At 41.5% G+C, this 19,593-nt stretch overlaps 1 protein-coding gene across 3 annotated transcripts in view; it reads right to left on the bottom strand.

Annotated features, from left to right (window-relative positions):
* The window catches only part of LOC147011813 (TNF receptor-associated factor 3-like), a 100,959-nt gene that overhangs the window by 39,673 nt on the left and 41,693 nt on the right, over positions 1–19,593 (bottom strand). For all 3 annotated transcript variants that reach the window (XM_085857107.1, XM_085857108.1, XM_085857109.1), the window contains 3 exons: positions 14,094–14,198; positions 12,472–12,633; positions 8,376–8,453 (listed from right to left, as the gene is read on the bottom strand). In XM_085857107.1, the coding sequence (XP_085713233.1) occupies positions 8,376–8,453; positions 12,472–12,633; positions 14,094–14,198 (345 nt within the window). The remainder of the gene's footprint in view (positions 1–8,375; positions 8,454–12,471; positions 12,634–14,093; positions 14,199–19,593) is intronic.

Genomic DNA, 19,593 nt, shown 5'->3' with positions numbered 1-19,593 from the left:
GAGGCGAGTGTGTAGAAACTCGAGGGCCTCAGCCATTCTGCCAGCCCAATGACACAAAATCAATATCTCCCATAACACGCCTCCCTGAAGACACCATGTCAAACGACCATAAAGGAGCCATATAATTGTGGAAGGGCTATGGATTCTTTACCAAAGGCTATAAAGAGCCTTGAAAGGGCTCAAAAGTTTTCCATGACTTTGTAAATTACCAGTATTGCTTGCCCATTGTGCCTTGGGTGACATCACAATGGCTAACTCTGTTACCACTGTGAAATTACTCAAGGGCATATCAACGGGTGAAACAATATTCCATTGAGAAAGACCGAACAACAGCGCCTATTGAAATGTACTGGTGAAGAACAAATAGATAATAAACTACATCATGCAATATCTCATTAAAACGTTTCCCAAAAACAAGGCATTGCTTTATGGCGAGAGTTAACTCTGCTTTATTGAGCATAATTCGCAGGTGCACATTTTATTGGCCCTCAAAGGTTTGCATTTTGTGGTTCCATCGTAGTTGCTTTCTCACAATATTTATGGAGCATCTTACAAAGCACCGTTATCATAAAGTCCCATATTGATAGGCAAATATATTTCAGGAATATTAGGCAATATACATTTATGTACGTCCGAGGAGGTGTTAACGCCGGTGTTGGCTCAATGAAAGATATTGTGGGCAGAGATAATAAACTGATATTTTGCTTAATCATCCACAAAAGCAGAAGGTAAAATATTTTTGGGTTTTTTTTTTTTCCCCACTCTTAATACGTCAATGACAGCCATTGGTGAGTCAGTACTCCAACTTGCCTGTCACCTACGTACTTTCTGCCTCGAGCTGTGATTCCAGCGCCAACAACATGGTGGGCGGATTGGGACTGACATTTGTGGATAAAATTCTAATGACCTCACCACGGAGCTTCAGAAAACTTTTACTTTGCTTGTTTGCTTAGAACTGCCACTTTATAAATGCTGGCAGTGATGACTGGTTCAGCCATTTCAGAGAAGAAGACTTTGGAAGGTTATTAAAAAAACAAAAGATGTTCAACAACCCACTCTGGATTTTGGTGGCCTACCATGGCTCTTACATGTTATCTGTAGTGTGATGGCACCTGAGGGGGTAATCAATGTAGCATTAGCTTCTGCAACACTATATTACCCTCGCCGAAGGAGAGGGTATTGTATTTGGGTTTGTCTGTTTGTTTGTTTGTTTGTCCGCACAGAACTTTCGTGTTTTTCTCCGCAACTGCTTTGTCGGATTGAAACGAAATTGTCACCATCGGCGCAACTACTCATGTAGAATTTTTTAATGATAATTATGACGTTATAGGTCACATAGTGTGGCAGCCATATTGGAAAAACGGAAACATTTTGGACGTCTGTATCTCTGAAACCACACCAAGGAAAAAATTGAAACTTGGTACACGGCAAGTACTCCTCCATGGGAATGAGTGCGATTTTTTAATGACGTCATCGTGCCTTCGTTATCACGTCATAATTGCATCTGTAGAACGCTACTTCCGATCAGTATGAAAAATTTCGAAGGTCATCTCGGGATAAAATGGTCAACAAAAAAAGTTTTTGATGACGTCAACGGTCACGTGATTCGGCAGCCGTATTGTTTTTTTTTTGTTTTTTTATTAACCTTCAAAAGTCTTCTTCTCTGAAATGGCTGAACCAGTCATCACTGCCAGCATTTATAAAGTGGCAGTTCTAATTATGTCTGTTATTAATTACGTAACACACCAGTGCACAAAACTACACAAACACCACACACAAAACAAGTCCTGGCGAGGGTCTGCAATCTCTAATTGCTCTTTTTCTTGTTTTTTTTTTTTCCTGTAGTGGCTTTACTTCTATACATACTTCCTTCAACATTTATTTTCGGGATTTTTTTGTATACATGATCGAGACGCGTGGAACAGTAAGAGCAGAATGCAAAAGAACAAAATGTAAAGGGGGAAACACCAACAGCAGAGTCGAAGTGAGAGTGATAGTAAGATCAAGGGGAGGGGGAGGACACATGGCTGCGAAGAAGCTGCACATAAGCTAAATGAAACACAGCAAGAAGAGGAAGTGCGAGGCAGGAATTAAACAAAAGGATCAAACCAACTGACAACTAACAAATAAAAAGCGGTGAAGGAGAGGGGGGAAAAATCACAACTACAGCGAAGTTGATGGTGTGCCATTGCAAATCTCTATGCTTCCCACCTAAAGCATAGTTCAAAGACAGCAAAAAGTTCTACCAGGAATGACCCAATATAAAATTTTGAGTTGAATGTTTTTCCTGTTTTGACGAATGTGACCCTAAGTTTTTGCACCCTTTGGGTTTTGACCCAAAGGGCGGAGGAGCTCCTTGCAAGCCAACAGCCATCCATATCTAGTGCCCAACTGTGTCTGCGGACGTCCTCCTGCAGTTGGGTTACTTTTATTTATTTTTTTTATTAGGAGGTTGGTGGCAGGATTTGCACTCCAGCCACTGTAAAACCCTTCCTTCTGCAAAACACACAAATGCAAAAAAAATCTGAAAACCCACTCCGTGGGAGTACCTCCTGTGCAGCTTCTCTTCGCAGGGCAGCTCACCGGATGACGGGATTGGGGCAAAGCCTTCAGGACCCCCAATCTTTGATGAAAGGAGGGAAACCACGGGGTAACCTCCCTGGGTCAGATTGCGGAAGAGTGTGTCGGAGTGGTGCTGAGGTGTCGTCCACCAGACGGCGGTCTCCTTGGGTGAACCTGAGGCAGTCCCTTCGGGTGGGTGCCTGGAATGTCCTATCCCTAAGAGAGGATGACCACCTGTCTCTGTTATCATCTGAGCTCAAGCGTTTGGACATCGGTATTGCAGCACTCTCTGAGGTTCGGAGACCGGATTGCGGCGAGATAATGGTGGGTGGTTACACCTACTATTGGTCTGGTCGCTCTGATGGTTACCATACCCAAGGAGTTGCTGGAGCTGTGTCCAATAAGCTGACCCCAATGATAATTGAGGTAACACCGGTCAACGAGCGTATTATGAGATTAAGGATTCGTCACTCCTTAGGTGTCATTTCCCTGGTCTCTGTCTATGCTCCAACTGAGGCGAGTGATCTCACCGTGAAGGACGCATTCGACGCCACGCTCAAGTTTGTGGTTGATCAGTGCCCCAGACGAGATACACTTCTAGTCTTGGGGGATTTCAATGCATCGACTGGAACTGATAGGGATGGTTGACGGTCGCTGGAGGATGATCCAGAACTGCAGGGTCTACCAGAGTGCTCAGTTCCTCAATACTGACCACAGGCTTGTTGTAGCAACTCTAAAGCTGCACCTTAAATCCTGGAGAATGGTACCATCCCAGCCTAGGCTGGATGTTGGCAAGCTCAAGGATGAGAGAGTAGCTGAGGAGTTTGCGAACAGGCTGAGTGGACATTTGGGGTGTCTGGGTGCTTTGGGGGGTCCTGAAGAGTTATGGATTACCTTCAAGACCACCGTCCTTGATGTTGCCAGTGGATGTCTTGGAACTCACCATAGGGCAAAGAAGAATTTTTTCTCTCAAGGGACACTGGATACCATTGACCAGAGTCGCAGGGCCAGGCTGAATGGCAGAGCTGAACTGTTCAGGGAGCTGAGGAGTAAAACTGTACGTGCACTGAGGGTGGACAAGGAGGCCTATGTGCGAGGAATCTGAGGGGTAGAGCATCACCTGTGGACAGGTGATTCTCGTCCCGCTTTCAGGGGAATTCGCGCATTGCGTTCATCCAAGCCCATCCCTCGGAGCACTGCAGTTAGAGCAGACAGTGGTAGGCTCTTAGCAGAGGAGTCTGAAGTGAAGGCCCGCTGGGCCGGTGACTTTGAGCGGTTGTACCAGGCTGATCCAGTCGCTGTCGAGTTGGACGTCAATGGTGTTACAATCCCTGTTGCTGAGCCTCCAATCAATTGTGGTCCACCTTCGCTTGTGGAAACACGGGCTGTGGTGAACCGGTTGAAATGGGGTAAAGCTCCAGGGATTTGTGGCATCCATGCCGAACTTCTCAAGGCTGGTGGAAATGTTGCACTCGTGTCGTTGCATGCAGTTGTGTGCTCTGCCTGGAACCCAGGCATCATCCCAACTGATTGGAAGAGGGGCCTTGTTGTCCCTCTCTGGAAAGGGAAGGGTGATCGCCAAGACTGCAACAACTACCGAGGGGTGACGCTGCTCTCAGTGCCGGGCAAGGTCTTTGCTAGGATAATTATTGATAGGGTTCGACACCATCTGCTTGAGCACCAGCGTCCAGAGCAGCAGGCTTTACATCTTGGATGCTGCTGTCCTGTCTGTGTCTGTTTGTGGTGAGGATGTTGAGGTCGTGGAGAGATCCACTTACCTTGGCAGTGATATTCATGTCTCTGCTGGCTGTGAGTCAGAGGTCAATAGACGTCTGGGTTGGGCCTGGGGAGTCATGGATTCACTGGATCATGGGGTGTGGCGCTGCCGGTACCTGTGCGGGAGGACGAAAGTCCGAGTCTTCAGGTCCTTGGTACTTCCAGTCTTGCTCTATGGATGCGAGACTTGGACTCTGACCATGGATCTGAGACGGACACTCAATTCCTTTGGTACCGGGTCTCTTCGGAGAATCCTTGGCTATCGCTGGTAATATTTTGTGTCCAACGAGCGGTTGCTGAGAGAGACTCGGATGAGATTTGTTACCTGCATGGTCCGTGAGCGTCAGTTGCGGCTGTATGGACATGTGGCTCGTTTTCCTGACGCTGATCCTGCTCACCAGATTCTCTCAGCGAGGGAGTCTCGTGAGTGGAGGAGGCCAATGGGCCGACCACGTCCCTCGTGATTGCAGCAGGTTGACCAGCATCTCAAGGAGATGGGGATGGGCCTGGCATCTGCCTGGGGGAAGGCCAGACGGAGGCCCCTGGAGTACTAGCGGAGAGTGGACGCAGTGACGCGCTATTCTGGCACATGCTCACATACCTGACCTGACCCTAAGCCCCCACCCCTTGGGTCATGAACGGGGGTCAAAACCAAAAAGTCATTGCATAGTTCATGCATACCCCAATGTTGAATGCACACACAAAGTTTCATCAAAAGATGCATAAAAACGTGCCCGTGATTGCATTTTTTGGTATTTGACATTTTGACCCCGGACCAGAAGGCAGAGCAAAAATGATACTGCTCTCGCACCTTCTTTCCATGTGGTGATCATAACTACAAATATAGTGAATTTCTGCATAAGCGTTTAGGAGGGGATGGTGTGATGGACAGACAGACAGACAGATGGATCAGAGTACAATATCCCCCCCCCCAATTTTTTTTCAAAACACGTGAGGAAAAAAACCTGGAAAATGAAAGTATTTGGGAATGAGGTAATTTGGGGTATAAGAGATCATAAGTATGGATATGGGATGACCTAAGGTAGTGGTGAATAGCTGTCTTGAAGCTTTGAAGAGAAGCATGAGATTGAACAGACTGGTGAAGTTGGTTCCACAGACGAGAGAAAAGAGGAACAAATGAGTGGAGGTGAGTCATGCGCCTGGATTTTTGAAGTTTAACAAGAAGGTTACTGGTAGACCGTGTTTGCCCTGCAGAAATGTGGGAGGGACAGAGCGAAGAGAAGGCAGAGGGTGCAAGACCAAAACTGGAGGGCCATTCAAAAATTACATAATCCATGGCGGTGGGAGAGGGGTGGGCGAGTGTGTTGAAGCGTTACGAAGTCCTATGGGGAGAGCGGTTGTTTCCAGTGCCGTTACATAACGCTAAATCAATCAATGACAACTTTGTTTTCCAGGCACCCTTTATGTAAAGATATAAGTATTTAATGATACACATTTTCAATACATTAATGATTGCATTGCCAAAATGTCGTCTTGCCATAAAACTGGTGACCGAAGAAAAAAGTGAAGTAACTTTCATGAGATGTTACATTTTGTGTATTCATATCCTTTTAAATTGTACGATTTTATTGAAAGTTGTCTTTTTATCGCCATGATCTGCAAGATACAAAATGTTATATATAAAAAAAATTAAATGCAAGTTGCAAAAGTGCAAAAATAATATTGTTGGTGCAGTTTTGATGACTTCCATGTGTGATATTGACGGTACACCGTACCGCCTTTACTTTTTCAAATACAATTCGTAGAAAACTGAAAAACATGGGGGCAAAACGTCTTGGCGCTCACCTGGTTGCGGTTGGATAAGAAAACCAGGGAACCACTGGAAGGCATGGAACAAGGCGTACCGAGGGCGTGTCCCCCGGTAATTAGATCACGTGACCTTTAGGTAAACGGTATTTATGAGACGGAGGACCCTAAGTCACGTGGTCGAGTTATTGACATTCATGGTCAATTAGTGACCCGCCGCGTCACAAAGTTATTCGCGTGCAATTTCGTGGTCTTCTCCCCCGACCCCCGGGTCCGCAACAATTATATATATATATATATATATATATATATATATATATATATATATATATATATATATATATATATATATATATATATATATATATATATATATATATATATATATATATATATATATATATATATATATATTGAAGTTACAAGTGGATCAGAAATCAACCACTCTCCCTCCCCACCTGTCTGCACATAATTGGTTCTTTACATCATCTCTGGTTTGCTCTCATACGATATATTTCAACTGACAAACACAAATAGATTTACTTTAGGAGAAAACCTACTTTGGGGAAAGAGGTGGTGGGTGTTGAGGAAGTTTGTTATTGATGTGTATGAACAGTTAAAACTCTGACCATGGAGATATAACAAAGCTAATGAGTTTGAGGGTACTACTAGCAGGAATCATTTGTCACTCAATCACAAGTGGCTAGAAGCAAGAGGGCGAAAGTGGATTTGTAAAGTATTTTAGGAACGTTCAAAGAAACCAAATGGAGATTCATAGTTGAGCAAAATAAATAATTTCAACCAGTCTCAGTGGTGTAATGGTCAGTGAATTTGCTTTGAGATTGGTCAGTCGGTGGTTCAAACTCCCAGATGAGTCATACCAAAGACTAACTAGAAGGGCATTTGGTAGAGCACATACCTCTGCCCCGCAATGCCTGATCCATGACAACATATCAGACCCCTTATATTTTTGAAATATCATGCTATACAGTACTATATCGTTTTGGCCCAATCTCTCAATGGTGAAGAATGACTTTAAAGAATAAATAATTCTCGTATCCAGATCCAGCTTCGGATCTTCACCAAAATCGAATCAATTTGTCTTTGCCACACACCTAACCTGTCCACGAAGTTTCATCCGAATCCGTCCACAACCTTTTGAGATATTGTGCTATATATTAATTTAGTTATATCTCTCAATGGTGAAGAATCACTTAAAAAATTATCAGATCCGGATCCGGATTCGGATCTTCACCAAAATTGAAACAATTCTTCCTTGTCACACATCCAACATGTTCACCAAGTTTCATCTAAATCCATCGACAACTATTTCAGATATCATGCTCCATATCACGACAGCAAAAACCCTTTGGAATGAAGTGTGACAGAGACACTCGCTATATATATATATATATATATATATATATATATATATATATATATATATATATATATATATATATATATATATATATATATATATATATATATATATATATATTATGGGATGAAAGGAATGGAAATAAACTTGCACTATCAAGTAACTAATATATTGCGATGATTTCCTGCAGAGGAAATCGTTGCAGTGTAATGCGAGCAGTGCTGTGGCCAGCTGCACCTGTCAACACAGCTTAGATTGAGGCCAAGCATGATGCGTCTCCCATGCGATTTACATACGCTTGATTCCAGTTCTTCAACGAGCCTTGATCATGTAAAAACTGAAATTAATAAGTAAATAAGAATGGCATACTTATAGAAGTCCCGAGTTGACCCGGCAAAGTTTTTGCCAAAATTACCGAGCCGGATCCGAACCGAGTTTTTGCTCCCGAGTCCCAGCAACTAGACGGCACACACATTGATGCCTCGACCTGCCAACAAAACACCAGGATGACGGTTTATAGTCGAGTCAAAATTTGAACCGAGGATAGACAGCTCAGAGGTGAATATGGGTCACTGAAGGGATTGTCGTGTTGAAGTCCGAGAAAGTAGTTTTGCATCATAGATAAAGATGTACTCAGGCTTCTTGTGGAATAACTGAAGAAAGAGTAGATTTTAGCAAATGATTTTTAGTCACATGATGACAAAAACTATTTACTCCACATCGCAAGCATTTCAAACAGCTCGGTGTTGCCTATCGGGAGTCAAAATCACTTTCAAACAATTCTCAAACCAGCACACTCCCGAGTGATTCAATGGCATCTTTCCATTTACAAGTCCCCTTGTGGACTTATTACTTTCCCATACATCATTATTCACTAACCTGAACTCACCTCATTCCGTGGTATTCCGTGCTCGTCACAGTTATTTGGACAAGGAAGCAGGTACTTGGGGCAGGTCTGTTTGTGTTCCTGTAGAACACAGCAAGAGCAGTGAATGATCACTCATGTCATGCCGGCAATCCATCAACGCCTTCCACATTACCTTCCACCTCAAATACATCCCACATCACACCATCACAACTCGATTCGGATTATGAAAATGGCATGGGGCTAACCAAGTGCAAGCACCTTGCATCCACCATTCAGTATTCAGGAAAGGGATATGACTTGAATGATCTCCTTTCATTGTGGTCACTCAGCTTCTGAAATGTCAATACATTTATCTTTTGCATCATCAAGATCAAACAAGTTTGCAAACTATTTACGTAAATAAAGAATAACAAGGAAATAAAGACCTTGGCTGAGATGAGAAGATTGTGTGAGGAGGGATGTAAGTAAGAATGGGGGGAACAGGAGAGTGAAGAGGGTTGACTGGAATTACAGCAAAATTTAAATAAAAGTCAACTTTCCTGATACGGACACATGTTGCTTGCACATTGTGTAAAGTCAAGTTAAGAAACTTCCCCTCCCCTCTTGCCTTCTTCCCTTCCCTTTTACACCAACCCTTCCGAATTTATTTTCCCTTTTCCCTTCTCACTACCACCATTCCTCCTCTCCCCTCCCACACCCAGCCAAGCCCACTCCATCTCACATTCTCCCCTCCTCTCCCCCTTGTTCTTTCTTTCTTTAAGTTTCAGTTGCAATATATATATATATATATCCATGCAATGCAGTATTCCTTTTCTCCTATTTCGGTGGCCTGTCTTTCTCGGAAATAATTATGGAAAGAGAGGAAAAATTGGGTTAGCATGCAAATACGGTAACACGTGATAGAATCACATCTCATGTGTCAAAATGACATCCTTCCTCGTGCAGTCACGTGTTGATGTAGTACACTGTCATTGACTGTTATGTAAGCAATCAGAAAGTGCAACACCTGCAGAAGGCCTGCAAAAGTACAAGTGGTGATACCATTGTAGTGCGCTGAATATGTGGTGAAGTATGTTAAGGGAGTGGGATAATGGTGGAGAAGTTCGTTCTGATACTGAACCAACAATTTATAGAAAGTCTCAGCCAAAATGCCATAATTACATATATTTATCATAAAGAACGAAAGTATATATATATATATATATATATATATATATATATATATATATATATATATATATATATATATATGAGATTTGTTTTGTGATAAAGTAACAGTTAACGCAAAAAATAAAGCAGAAACACGACATATTTCAAAAATTTTCATTTTTCATGCATTGATGAAGCCAACAAAGTGAAGTCCATGAGGTTGTAACATCTCAAAGCCATTTAAAAGTTCATTATGCACTGCATGGAGGAGTTACCTCATTTTACCATGACCCTCCAATATATAAATCCATTATAATGGAATCTTGAACTGCATGTTGACGACAAAGTGAGATTTCTAAACAAAGCCAGGGCAATGGCAGCTAGGGAGACGTGCTTCCGTGTATGCAAGTTATACGTTGGTTTTGAAAATTACTTTGTCATGAATATCTCTAATTCACATAATTGCTACTCTTGAAATTGATGGCTGGTCTTAATAAAATATAAATTAACAAACATATCTGATTCTCAGTGCAATTTGCCAAGAGCTCTCTGTATGGGTCATGTAGAGTTCTCAGAAAACAAATGGTGGAGGAGTGGGGGGGGGGAGAGGGGAGGGGACACTGCACCTACTTGGCTCTTTTTGGCATTATTAAAGGTTATAAAATATTTGGAATATCTGCATATTTAACTGTATATTAAAGGTGAAGTAAAAATAGTAAATAAATTCACAGTTTGAAACCGTTCTGGTTATGACTTCTATTACGAGACATTATTTATTTGTATTTGCTGTAGGTTTTTCTTGATTTTGAAGAGTTTGGCCTCAGGTGTTGCCATAAATAATTTGATGGGTGCATGGATTCTTGATATTTTTCGTAAGAAAGTGGTGAAAGTGGGGTTGGGGGGAGTGTAGCAAGCAACGTCTCAAAAGGTGAGGTTGGGGGGTAAACATGCCTGCATTTTTATTGATGTCGTTTGGAATTGGAGAAGGCTGGAAGGATATTTGAGAGGTATCTGCACTAGTCTCTGAGCTGTCTCACGTGTGTTCGAATCCTGACCAAGCTATAAGCTGTCATCCTGGTGTTTTACAGGCAGGGTGATTCATCAATGTGCCCATGAGGTTGTGTCCACGCAATTTTGTGTATAGTTTCGGAGAAGAGCGCAAATACCTTTTGGGGGGGAGGAGGTTCAATCCCCCCCCCTTGAAGACCCCTTAATGCTCTGTTCTTCATTGCATGGCCCGCAAGCCACTGGCAGCCCCTGGTGCAATTCCCATTCTGTGTGCCAAGTTTTAACAACATCTGGACATATTTGTCTGATAAATGGTTGAGGACGTCTCTCGGAGGGACGTTAAACTGGGTGTTCATCTGTGGGCATTAGTTGGTGGACGTTAAAGATCCTATAGTGTCCTTCACGAAAAGTAGGCGAGCTATCACCGGCACCATGGACAAATTACAAATTCCTGCCCTAATCTACAGGGGGCACTGCATCAGAAGCACAGCTGCACTCCCAGCAGTGAAGCTACCGACAGCCATGTGCTGCAAATATCTATAAGGTGATGGAGATGGAGAACATGAGGAAATATTCTCTGTCATGAGTGCAAAAGAGATACCAGAAAAAAGAAAGGAAAATAAAGCGACTGAGTGGAGGTGGAGAGAGGGGTGGAGATCGGGGTATTAATGGGGGAAGAATGAGATATCTGCAGGGCATTGCCACAAACCAACACCCAAAAAGGGTGGCATAAAAATAACTGGAAAAGTTTACATCAACATAAACCTTAGAGGACAGGAATTTCAGAATTTAAATAGTTCCAGGGAGCAAACAAACTATATTTTGAAACCTTAATGTAAACAAGTAAAAAAAGACATAAAATGTCACAGCCCCCGATGTTTTAGTAATTTTGCTGTACGGACTTAAAGGGCCAGCCCATATTTATATACAACTAAAATGGCTGCCAGTCTACCAGTCAGTCATCTTTGATCAGATTGCAAAATAAAGTGAGGGACACGTTTACACCATCATGTACTGTGCTTGTGCCAAGTTTGAACAAAATCAGACCATTCATGTCTGAGAAATGATTGGGGACACATTTAGTAACAAAATGGCCGCCAGTCGGCCATCTTGGATCTGATCTATAAAAAAAAAATGACATGCATATGCAAGTCATCATTTATTATCTGTGTTCCAAGATGGAACATCAGTATATGCTTGTCCGATAAATGGTTGAGGACATGTTCGACACTGGGTTTTTTTTTTTACAACTAAAATGGCCGCCAGTCGGCCATCTTGGATATGATCTCGAAAAGAATGACGTGCTTATGTAAGGCATCAATCCTAATTTGTGTGCCAATTTTTCACAACATCTGGGCATATTTGTCTGAGAAATGGTTGAGGATGTGTTGAACATCAGGCTTTTTTTTTACAACTAAAATGGCCGCCAGTCGGCCTTCTTGGATCTGATGTCAAAAAAAAAAAAATGACATGCTTATGTCTACCATCATGTGTTGTCTTTGTGCAGAGTATGAATAAAATCGGTCCATACATGTCCGAGATGTAGTTTTCGGACGCACACACGCATGCATGGCCACGAAAATCGAGACCAAATCCATGAGCTCCCGTTTCAGACTAAGTCCAACGGGGGCTAATGAACCCAGCCGGCAGCTTTAAAACCAAAAATAATTTCATGTTTAATGGTCGTAAAAACACAGTTTTGTTGAAAATATGGACAGAAATAATAAGACGACATGAGTAAATTCCAGCAAAGACGAAATAAATAATAGGAACAATAAAAGTTGAGGGGGGAGAAGTGAGTAAAAGTACCAGGAACTGATGTAAATACCCGTGCATTCAAGTGGAGATGCATTAGTTCTTTAGGAAACCACACAAATAGAACCAACAAGGCGGTATATCATCCGAGGCCTAAGGCACGCACGTAAGCAAAGAAGGTGTAGATACACACAGAAACACTCACCTCAAGCTGGACACATGGCACCGGAGCGCTGCAGAACTTGCAGAACTCTAGTCGAAAGGGGCACGTTCCATGGTGTTGAGGCATGTAGAGGCGTGCCAGGTGCATGGAGCAGGCGTCATTGTGACAAGCGACTAGTTCGTATGGGCAAGTGTCCAAATGCACCTGCAGGAAGCAGCATCGCCAGGTCTCCAATGAACCCATTGTGCTGAACAGAGAAAACTTACGGCACAACACTCATCAAACCCAATGTTCCCCGTGGCACACTCTATCTGCAGCTGCCAATAAATGTTTCCATTCCCCACATGACCCACATCTACTCCATTTCTCAACCCCCAAGGCATCTTAAGATAAATGAAGCTATTTACAAGCAGCCCAGACTGAAGGAAATGCGATTGCTCGATGATTTAATCAGCCAAATGCGAGCTAGGTGTGTAACTAAAATGTAATGCACCATCAGCATCACTTCAAATCGGATCCAGACTGTACCACAGACGATTCACGTTCACGAAACTCGCTCGACGGTGAAAACAAACAACAAAAGCAGGGCAGGCTGGTAATGAACCCGTGACTGCATGCGTCCATGTTTTGCTGCCTCGTCACTGTATTCACCGGAATAATTATGCAATTCCCATTCCGTGGCACACAAGCATTTACCGATAGACTAATTGTGCACCTGCACAGAAACGTGATAAATATTTCAGGTGTGCAAACTGTTGTGAATTTTAAAAGATGCAATAAGTAATCATTCGGGCTCATTAGGGGATTTTCGGCTCATTCAAAGTTGTTACAAAGTGTGATGAATGATTGGGCAGGTAGCCAGGGATATTTCCTAATTAAGTTGTGTAACATGCATGATGGATCTTTCTGGATTGATCCCAGTTGTATTGGAACGTGAGCTGCCTTTGTTTTCAGGATCAGTTTCGTGCACATACGATGGTGTCTCCCAGGAACTGGGCTGGACACCTAGCAAGAAGAATGGACAATTGCTGTCTGACAAGAATTACAAACGGCAATCTGGAGAAAAAACCTGGAAGAAGTGGAGAAAGAGCAAATATTAAATGGAGAGAATCAATCTTAAAATTCATTGGAGAAGCAGAGGAAGAGCAAATATTAGATGGAGAGACTCGATGTGAAAATTCCTTGGGGAAGCGGAGAAATATTAGATGGAGAGACTCAATCTTAAAATTCATTGGAGAACCAGAGGAAGACCAAATATTAAATAGCAAGACTAGATCTTAAAATTCATCGGAATACAATGGAGTGAATTGCAGTAGGCCAAAATAGAAGAAAAATTTTTTTTGACCATTTTAGAGAGAGAAAGAAGGAGAAGCCTTCCTCCCACAGCCGATGAAGTAGGATAGTCGTCAAGTTCATATATTCCCAAAGGCAAGCCTCATAACTCGCAAGTTCATTCATAGACAGACATTCATAATACCATTGTTAGTGTGGAGCACTTGATACAAAAATAATAATAATTAAAAAAATCAAACTTGATCATTGAGCAACCACACCAGTGAATGAACTAGTGATTAAACAAAGCAAATTATAATGAAAGCAGAAATCGCATTAAAAAAAAAAATTTTGCAGTGCAGGTAAAAATAATGAGAGCTTCGCATACTCACCAAAAGCTTGTGCAGGACCATGGTTTCACAACATCCACTGGCCTCATTAGGGCAAAACACATGCAGGTTGAGGATTTCACGGTTGCAGCACGTGTCGCGATAGACCTGCAGGTGTGAAATTGAGAAGACAGTCAAACTCGTAAAGCCATCTCTCATTCCCACCCACCCCCCCCCTCCACCCCTTCCCCACACCCCCTGCACTCAAGATGACCAAGATGGGCCAGACATTGGGAATCCTATGATGTGTTAAAATGTATGGTGCAGAAATTGATTATTCCCATTTGTATTTTGTTTTGCAAATGTCACCTGTAAAGCACATCAAGGTCTTCATATGGCAGAAACAAACGCAACTCGATAAAGTTTTTGTTACAAAGCCTGCGAAGACGCAACTCCAACAATTTATCAGTCGATTGGGAATCCAACCAAGACTAGACCGCTCAAAGGTAGGTGAAGATGACATTTCGGGCGTTAACACTTCATCAGAGCAAAATCTCTTTGCTCTAACGAATGGTTAACACCTCAAATGTCAACTTCTCAATGTTTCTCTCGGCAGTTAGCATCCCTCAATCAACGTTCTGTTGATTCCACCCATTGTTTCACCTGTCTGTTGAAGCAGATCTACACTAAACTTCACCGGCAAGACTAGTTCCTCATTCTGCACTATCCTGACATTGAACAACAGAAAATACAGAAAAAAAAAAGATTTGAGTTCAACACCAGTCCTGACCAGTGCTGTTTCAGACCTAATTTGCCATCAACAAAAATGGTCGACACAAACGTTGTCTGGTTGGTGTTTTAATGTCCTACCTTATCTTTTGGAAGATGATGAGACAAACAAATCAATCATGGAGGATTGGAGTGTGGTAAATGTCGTCTATGTGTGTGTGCCATCCCTCGGATTAATCAACCGGAGGTACTGGCACAAAGGCCAAATGTCTTCAAATAGTGCCTTGGGATTCAAAACCATACTGGTGAGGCAACATCGCGAGGCCTTACACACTTAACTACCAAACCACTTTTTGATGATGTAAGGCACAATGCCATTCGATAACAGCTTCTTCTTTTCACGCCACGTCCCAAGTATGGGGTTGGTGCCTCATAAAAGAGCATGCCAGATCGATCAAAATCTTTCACCAACCTGGGTTAGGTCTGACATTTGACTGAAGCCGAGTTGGGCAGGAATTTGAAACTCGTTCAGGATGCCAGCGATAATTCACCAAATCTCCACGAAAGCCACGATAGGGATCTTTAACGTCCACCAACAAATGGTGACACATGGGACACAACTTACCATGTGATAGAAGGAGTACTTTGTGATGCAACATCCTGATTGTGAAACACCAATTTGGCCGTATATAGTTGGGGAAGGAATCAAATCCAGACTGGACCACTCAAAACAGCAAGGGTAAATAAAATCTCAAAATATAATTTTTTAGAGGGAGAAATGCTGCAGAGGTAAATTAATAAACCAGCCGCTGATGTCATGAGCACCTCTGAGTGGATTAAACACTCAAATGGAGACACTATAATCAAGTGAAAGAACCTTGAGAATTTTTCGAACAGCCTCCGACCAAACAGTCAGAAACACAAAATTGGACTCATATTGAAAGTTGCAATACCCCATAACAGAAGCTGACGCAACATGGTTCTGTATTTGCAAAGGAACAGGGGTAAATAAAAGCAAAATGCTGGATGCAACAACCAACACCAGGACTGATAAGTTCAAATTAATAGTGTGATGATGAAACTAATTTGTTTGATTCGGAAAGGATTCTAATTCGTTTCACCAATTATCGATTGGAAAAAGGGTCACCAAAGGAATCACGGTTGTAATAGACTTGAACAAACAACATCAATTCCAAAATAAATGCCCCTCCCTCTCAAGTGTGCAAATAAAAATAATAATAATAATAATAATAATAATAATAAAAACAATAATAACAAATCAGATTGCAGCTTGCCATGTGCAGTCAATATGGGCCAAATGGCCTCCTCCTGTGACCAAGTTCCTTGTGTATTCCTTGTTTATACCCCAATGTTGGCACAAAAGTATCAGATGAGGATGAGTAGTATTAGACAAGAATTGGGTTTGAATGAACTACGAGTCATACATTATGAAGAAGCAATTACCCCGCATGATAGAAACCACTTCTAATCAGCAAAATGCCAGGGAAAGCGTGACAACCGTGAAAATCCATTTCAAGAGCGAGAGGGAGAAAATTGAACTATCGATGGTAAGTGTGGCACCCAAAGGGTTAAAAGCAATTTGATCTGAATGAATGTACATCTTTGAGTGAAATGCAGCAAGTTGACTCTTTCCACTCAAATATACATACATATATATATATATATATATATATATATATATATATATATATATATATATATATATATATATATATATATATATATATATACATATATATATATACATATATATATATATATATATATATATATATATATATATATATATATATATATATATATATATACATAGATATGTGTGTATGTCGATGTAGAAAAAAAAATATATATATATATATATATATATATATATATATATATATATATATATATATATATGTAGAAATATATGTATATATATATATATATATATACATATACATAGCCTGGTGTTGGCGCAGTGGTAAGGGCAGTGGCTTGGGACCCAAGAGGTCCTGAGTTCAAGCCCCGTTGGGACACTGAATTAATATATGTATGTATATGTATGTATATGTATATATATAAATATATATATATATATATAAATATATATAAACCAAGTCGAAAACACCAGGGGGTTGACTCAGCCTGCCATCCTTCCGAGGTCGGCGAAATGAGCACCAGTTGTACTGGGCCCGGTGTATGCCCCGGTTAGAATAGGTGTACCATATCCCTGTGTCGTAAGAGGCGACCAGGGTTGCGTCAGGAAGGGCATCCGGCGTAAAAACCTATGCCAAATGATTATGCGGACAACAAAACGAGACAGTTGGTCCGCTGTGGCGACCCCTAGCGGGAGCAAGCCGAAAGTGGAAGAAGATATATATACATATACATATACATAGATATGTGTGTATGTCGATGTAGAAAAAATATATATGTAGAAATATATGTGTATATATATATATATATATATATATATATATATATATATATATATATATATGGTGTCCTAAAAAAATATACAACTTTTAAAATGCTTCGTTTGATCCTAAAAAAGCAGTAATTTTGTCACTAATGCTTCATTTCTTGTTGCAGAGATCCTGAAGTTTATTTTGATACCAAGCAAGCACCAGAAAAATGCCAAGACTGACCGTTCAACAACGGACGATAATTGTTGAACTTTGGCACCAGATGAAAAGTGTCATTCAGGTGCAACGTGTTTACTCGAGACATTTCGGTATCCACTTGCGCCATGCACCAAACTTTCAGACAATAAAGTGCACCATCGCAAAGCTTACCAATGTGGGAACCATCTGTGACCTTCACAAGGGTTAGTATGGGATAATTGTTCCATACTTCTTTGAAGATGACCAGGGATGCACTTGCACGGTAAGCTAGAGGAACTACCGCGAAATGATTCAGGAATTCTATCTGCCTGAGCTACGTACTCAGGCCCGTAAGAGAAACAACCTGATCCAGATGAGAACCCAGTGGTTCCAGGAGGATGGGGCACCACCCCATACAGCCAGGGAAACAAGGCATTTTTTCAACCAACATTTTGAGGGCCGCTTTATCTCCCTCTACGAAGACGTTGAGTGGCCACCGTATTCCACTGACCTTACTACTCCAGACTTCTTCTTGTGGGGGTATCTCAACGACAGGATCTATGGAAACCCGTGGCCGCAGACTCTTGATCAGCTGAAGGAAAACATCCACCGAGAAATCCAGAACATTCCTCAGGAAACGTTTCCCAAAGTGATGGAGAACATGACAACGCGTTTGCAGGCAGTGATCAGACAACGTGGAGCCTACGTCGAACATGTGGTCTTAAAGAAAATGATGATTCCATACCAAAATTTAAATTTTGGTGGAAATTTTGACATTGGTACAATAAACTTCAACCTTTCAGCTTTCTATCCAGCCATATATCTTTTTTTTTAAATATATGTTATGACCATCCTCCTTGCAGATGAAAAGTTGTATTTTTTTTGGGACTCCCAAAACAATTGGGTGTCCCAAAACAATGTACTCACGTTTTGGCTCCTCATAACTCATTGAATTTTTCATTTATTTTCAGATCAAATTGACCCTAATAATGGCAGAAGTACGACTAGGTTTTGAAGAAAGAAAATGTATCATAAAGTGCTACTGGAAGCACGAAAACATCATGGAAGTGCAAAGACAATTTGGAAGACATTTTCACAAAGATCCACCAACGCGACGCACCATTGCTCGTATCCGAGATAAGTTTCAAACAGATGGAACTATGCATGACGTCCATAAGAAGCGTTCAGAAAGACCACGGTCATCAACCACCCCTGCAAAGGAAAATCAATTGCTGGAAACCCTCCACCAATCCCCACGGAAATCTTTACGACAAATGGCTCATGAGACAGGAATCCCAAAATCAAGCGCCCATCGCATTTGGAAGCGAATTAATTGGAAAAGTTACATTCCAAAATTAATCCACGCTCTAAAAAGTCTAAATGAAGACGATCCTGACCAGAGAGCTGAATTTTGTGAGTGGTACCTGGGCAAATGTGAAGAAGATGCAGCATTTCCATCCAAAATTGTTTGGAGCGATGAGGCCAGCTTCAAGTTAAATGGCTCAATTAACCGACACAATTGCACCAACTGGGTTCCTGAAAATCCGCATGTAACTATGGAATACCATTTAAACTTACCAGGGTTACTGTGTGGTGTGGGATATCAGCATTGGGCATCTGAGGGCCATTCTTTTTTGACCAAACTGTCACTGGGGATGTTTACTTCAACTTGCTGCAGGAATCCGTCGGTCCACGTGTCGAAGAGATATTTGATGACGAAGAGATTTACTTTCAGCAAGATGGAGCACCTCCCCACTATCACCATGATGTAAGGGCCTATCTCAAAGCAACTTTTCCGAACAGATGGATTGGGCGAAGAGGTAGTGTTGAATTCCCTGCGCGTTCCCCAGACCTCACTCCAATGGACTTCTTCTTATGGGGATATCAGAAAGATAAGGTTTACGGCTCAAAACCAGCAACAGTCGATGAGCTGAAAGAGGAGATTGAAAGACAATGTCTTGCAGTTCCAAATGAAATGATTTGTAACGCTGTTGAATCCATTGGTCCACGTTATCGGCTGTGCTTGGAACGTGATGGTCATCAGTTTGAACATTTGTAAACATGCATTTATACACTTAACCATTAATCTTGTTTCTAAGTCAATAAATAACGCATTTATTATCATTTAAATAGTGAGTACATTTTTTTGGGACACCCTGTGTATATATATATATATATATATATATATATATATATATATATATATATATATATATATATATATATAT

Source organism: Eptatretus burgeri, chromosome 15 (genome assembly GCF_056783735.1).
Source record: "Eptatretus burgeri isolate ZD-2024b chromosome 15, Ebu_testis_v1, whole genome shotgun sequence".
NCBI lineage: Eukaryota > Metazoa > Chordata > Myxini > Myxiniformes > Myxinidae > Eptatretus > Eptatretus burgeri.
This window is presented reverse-complemented; position numbering and strand designations above follow the sequence as displayed.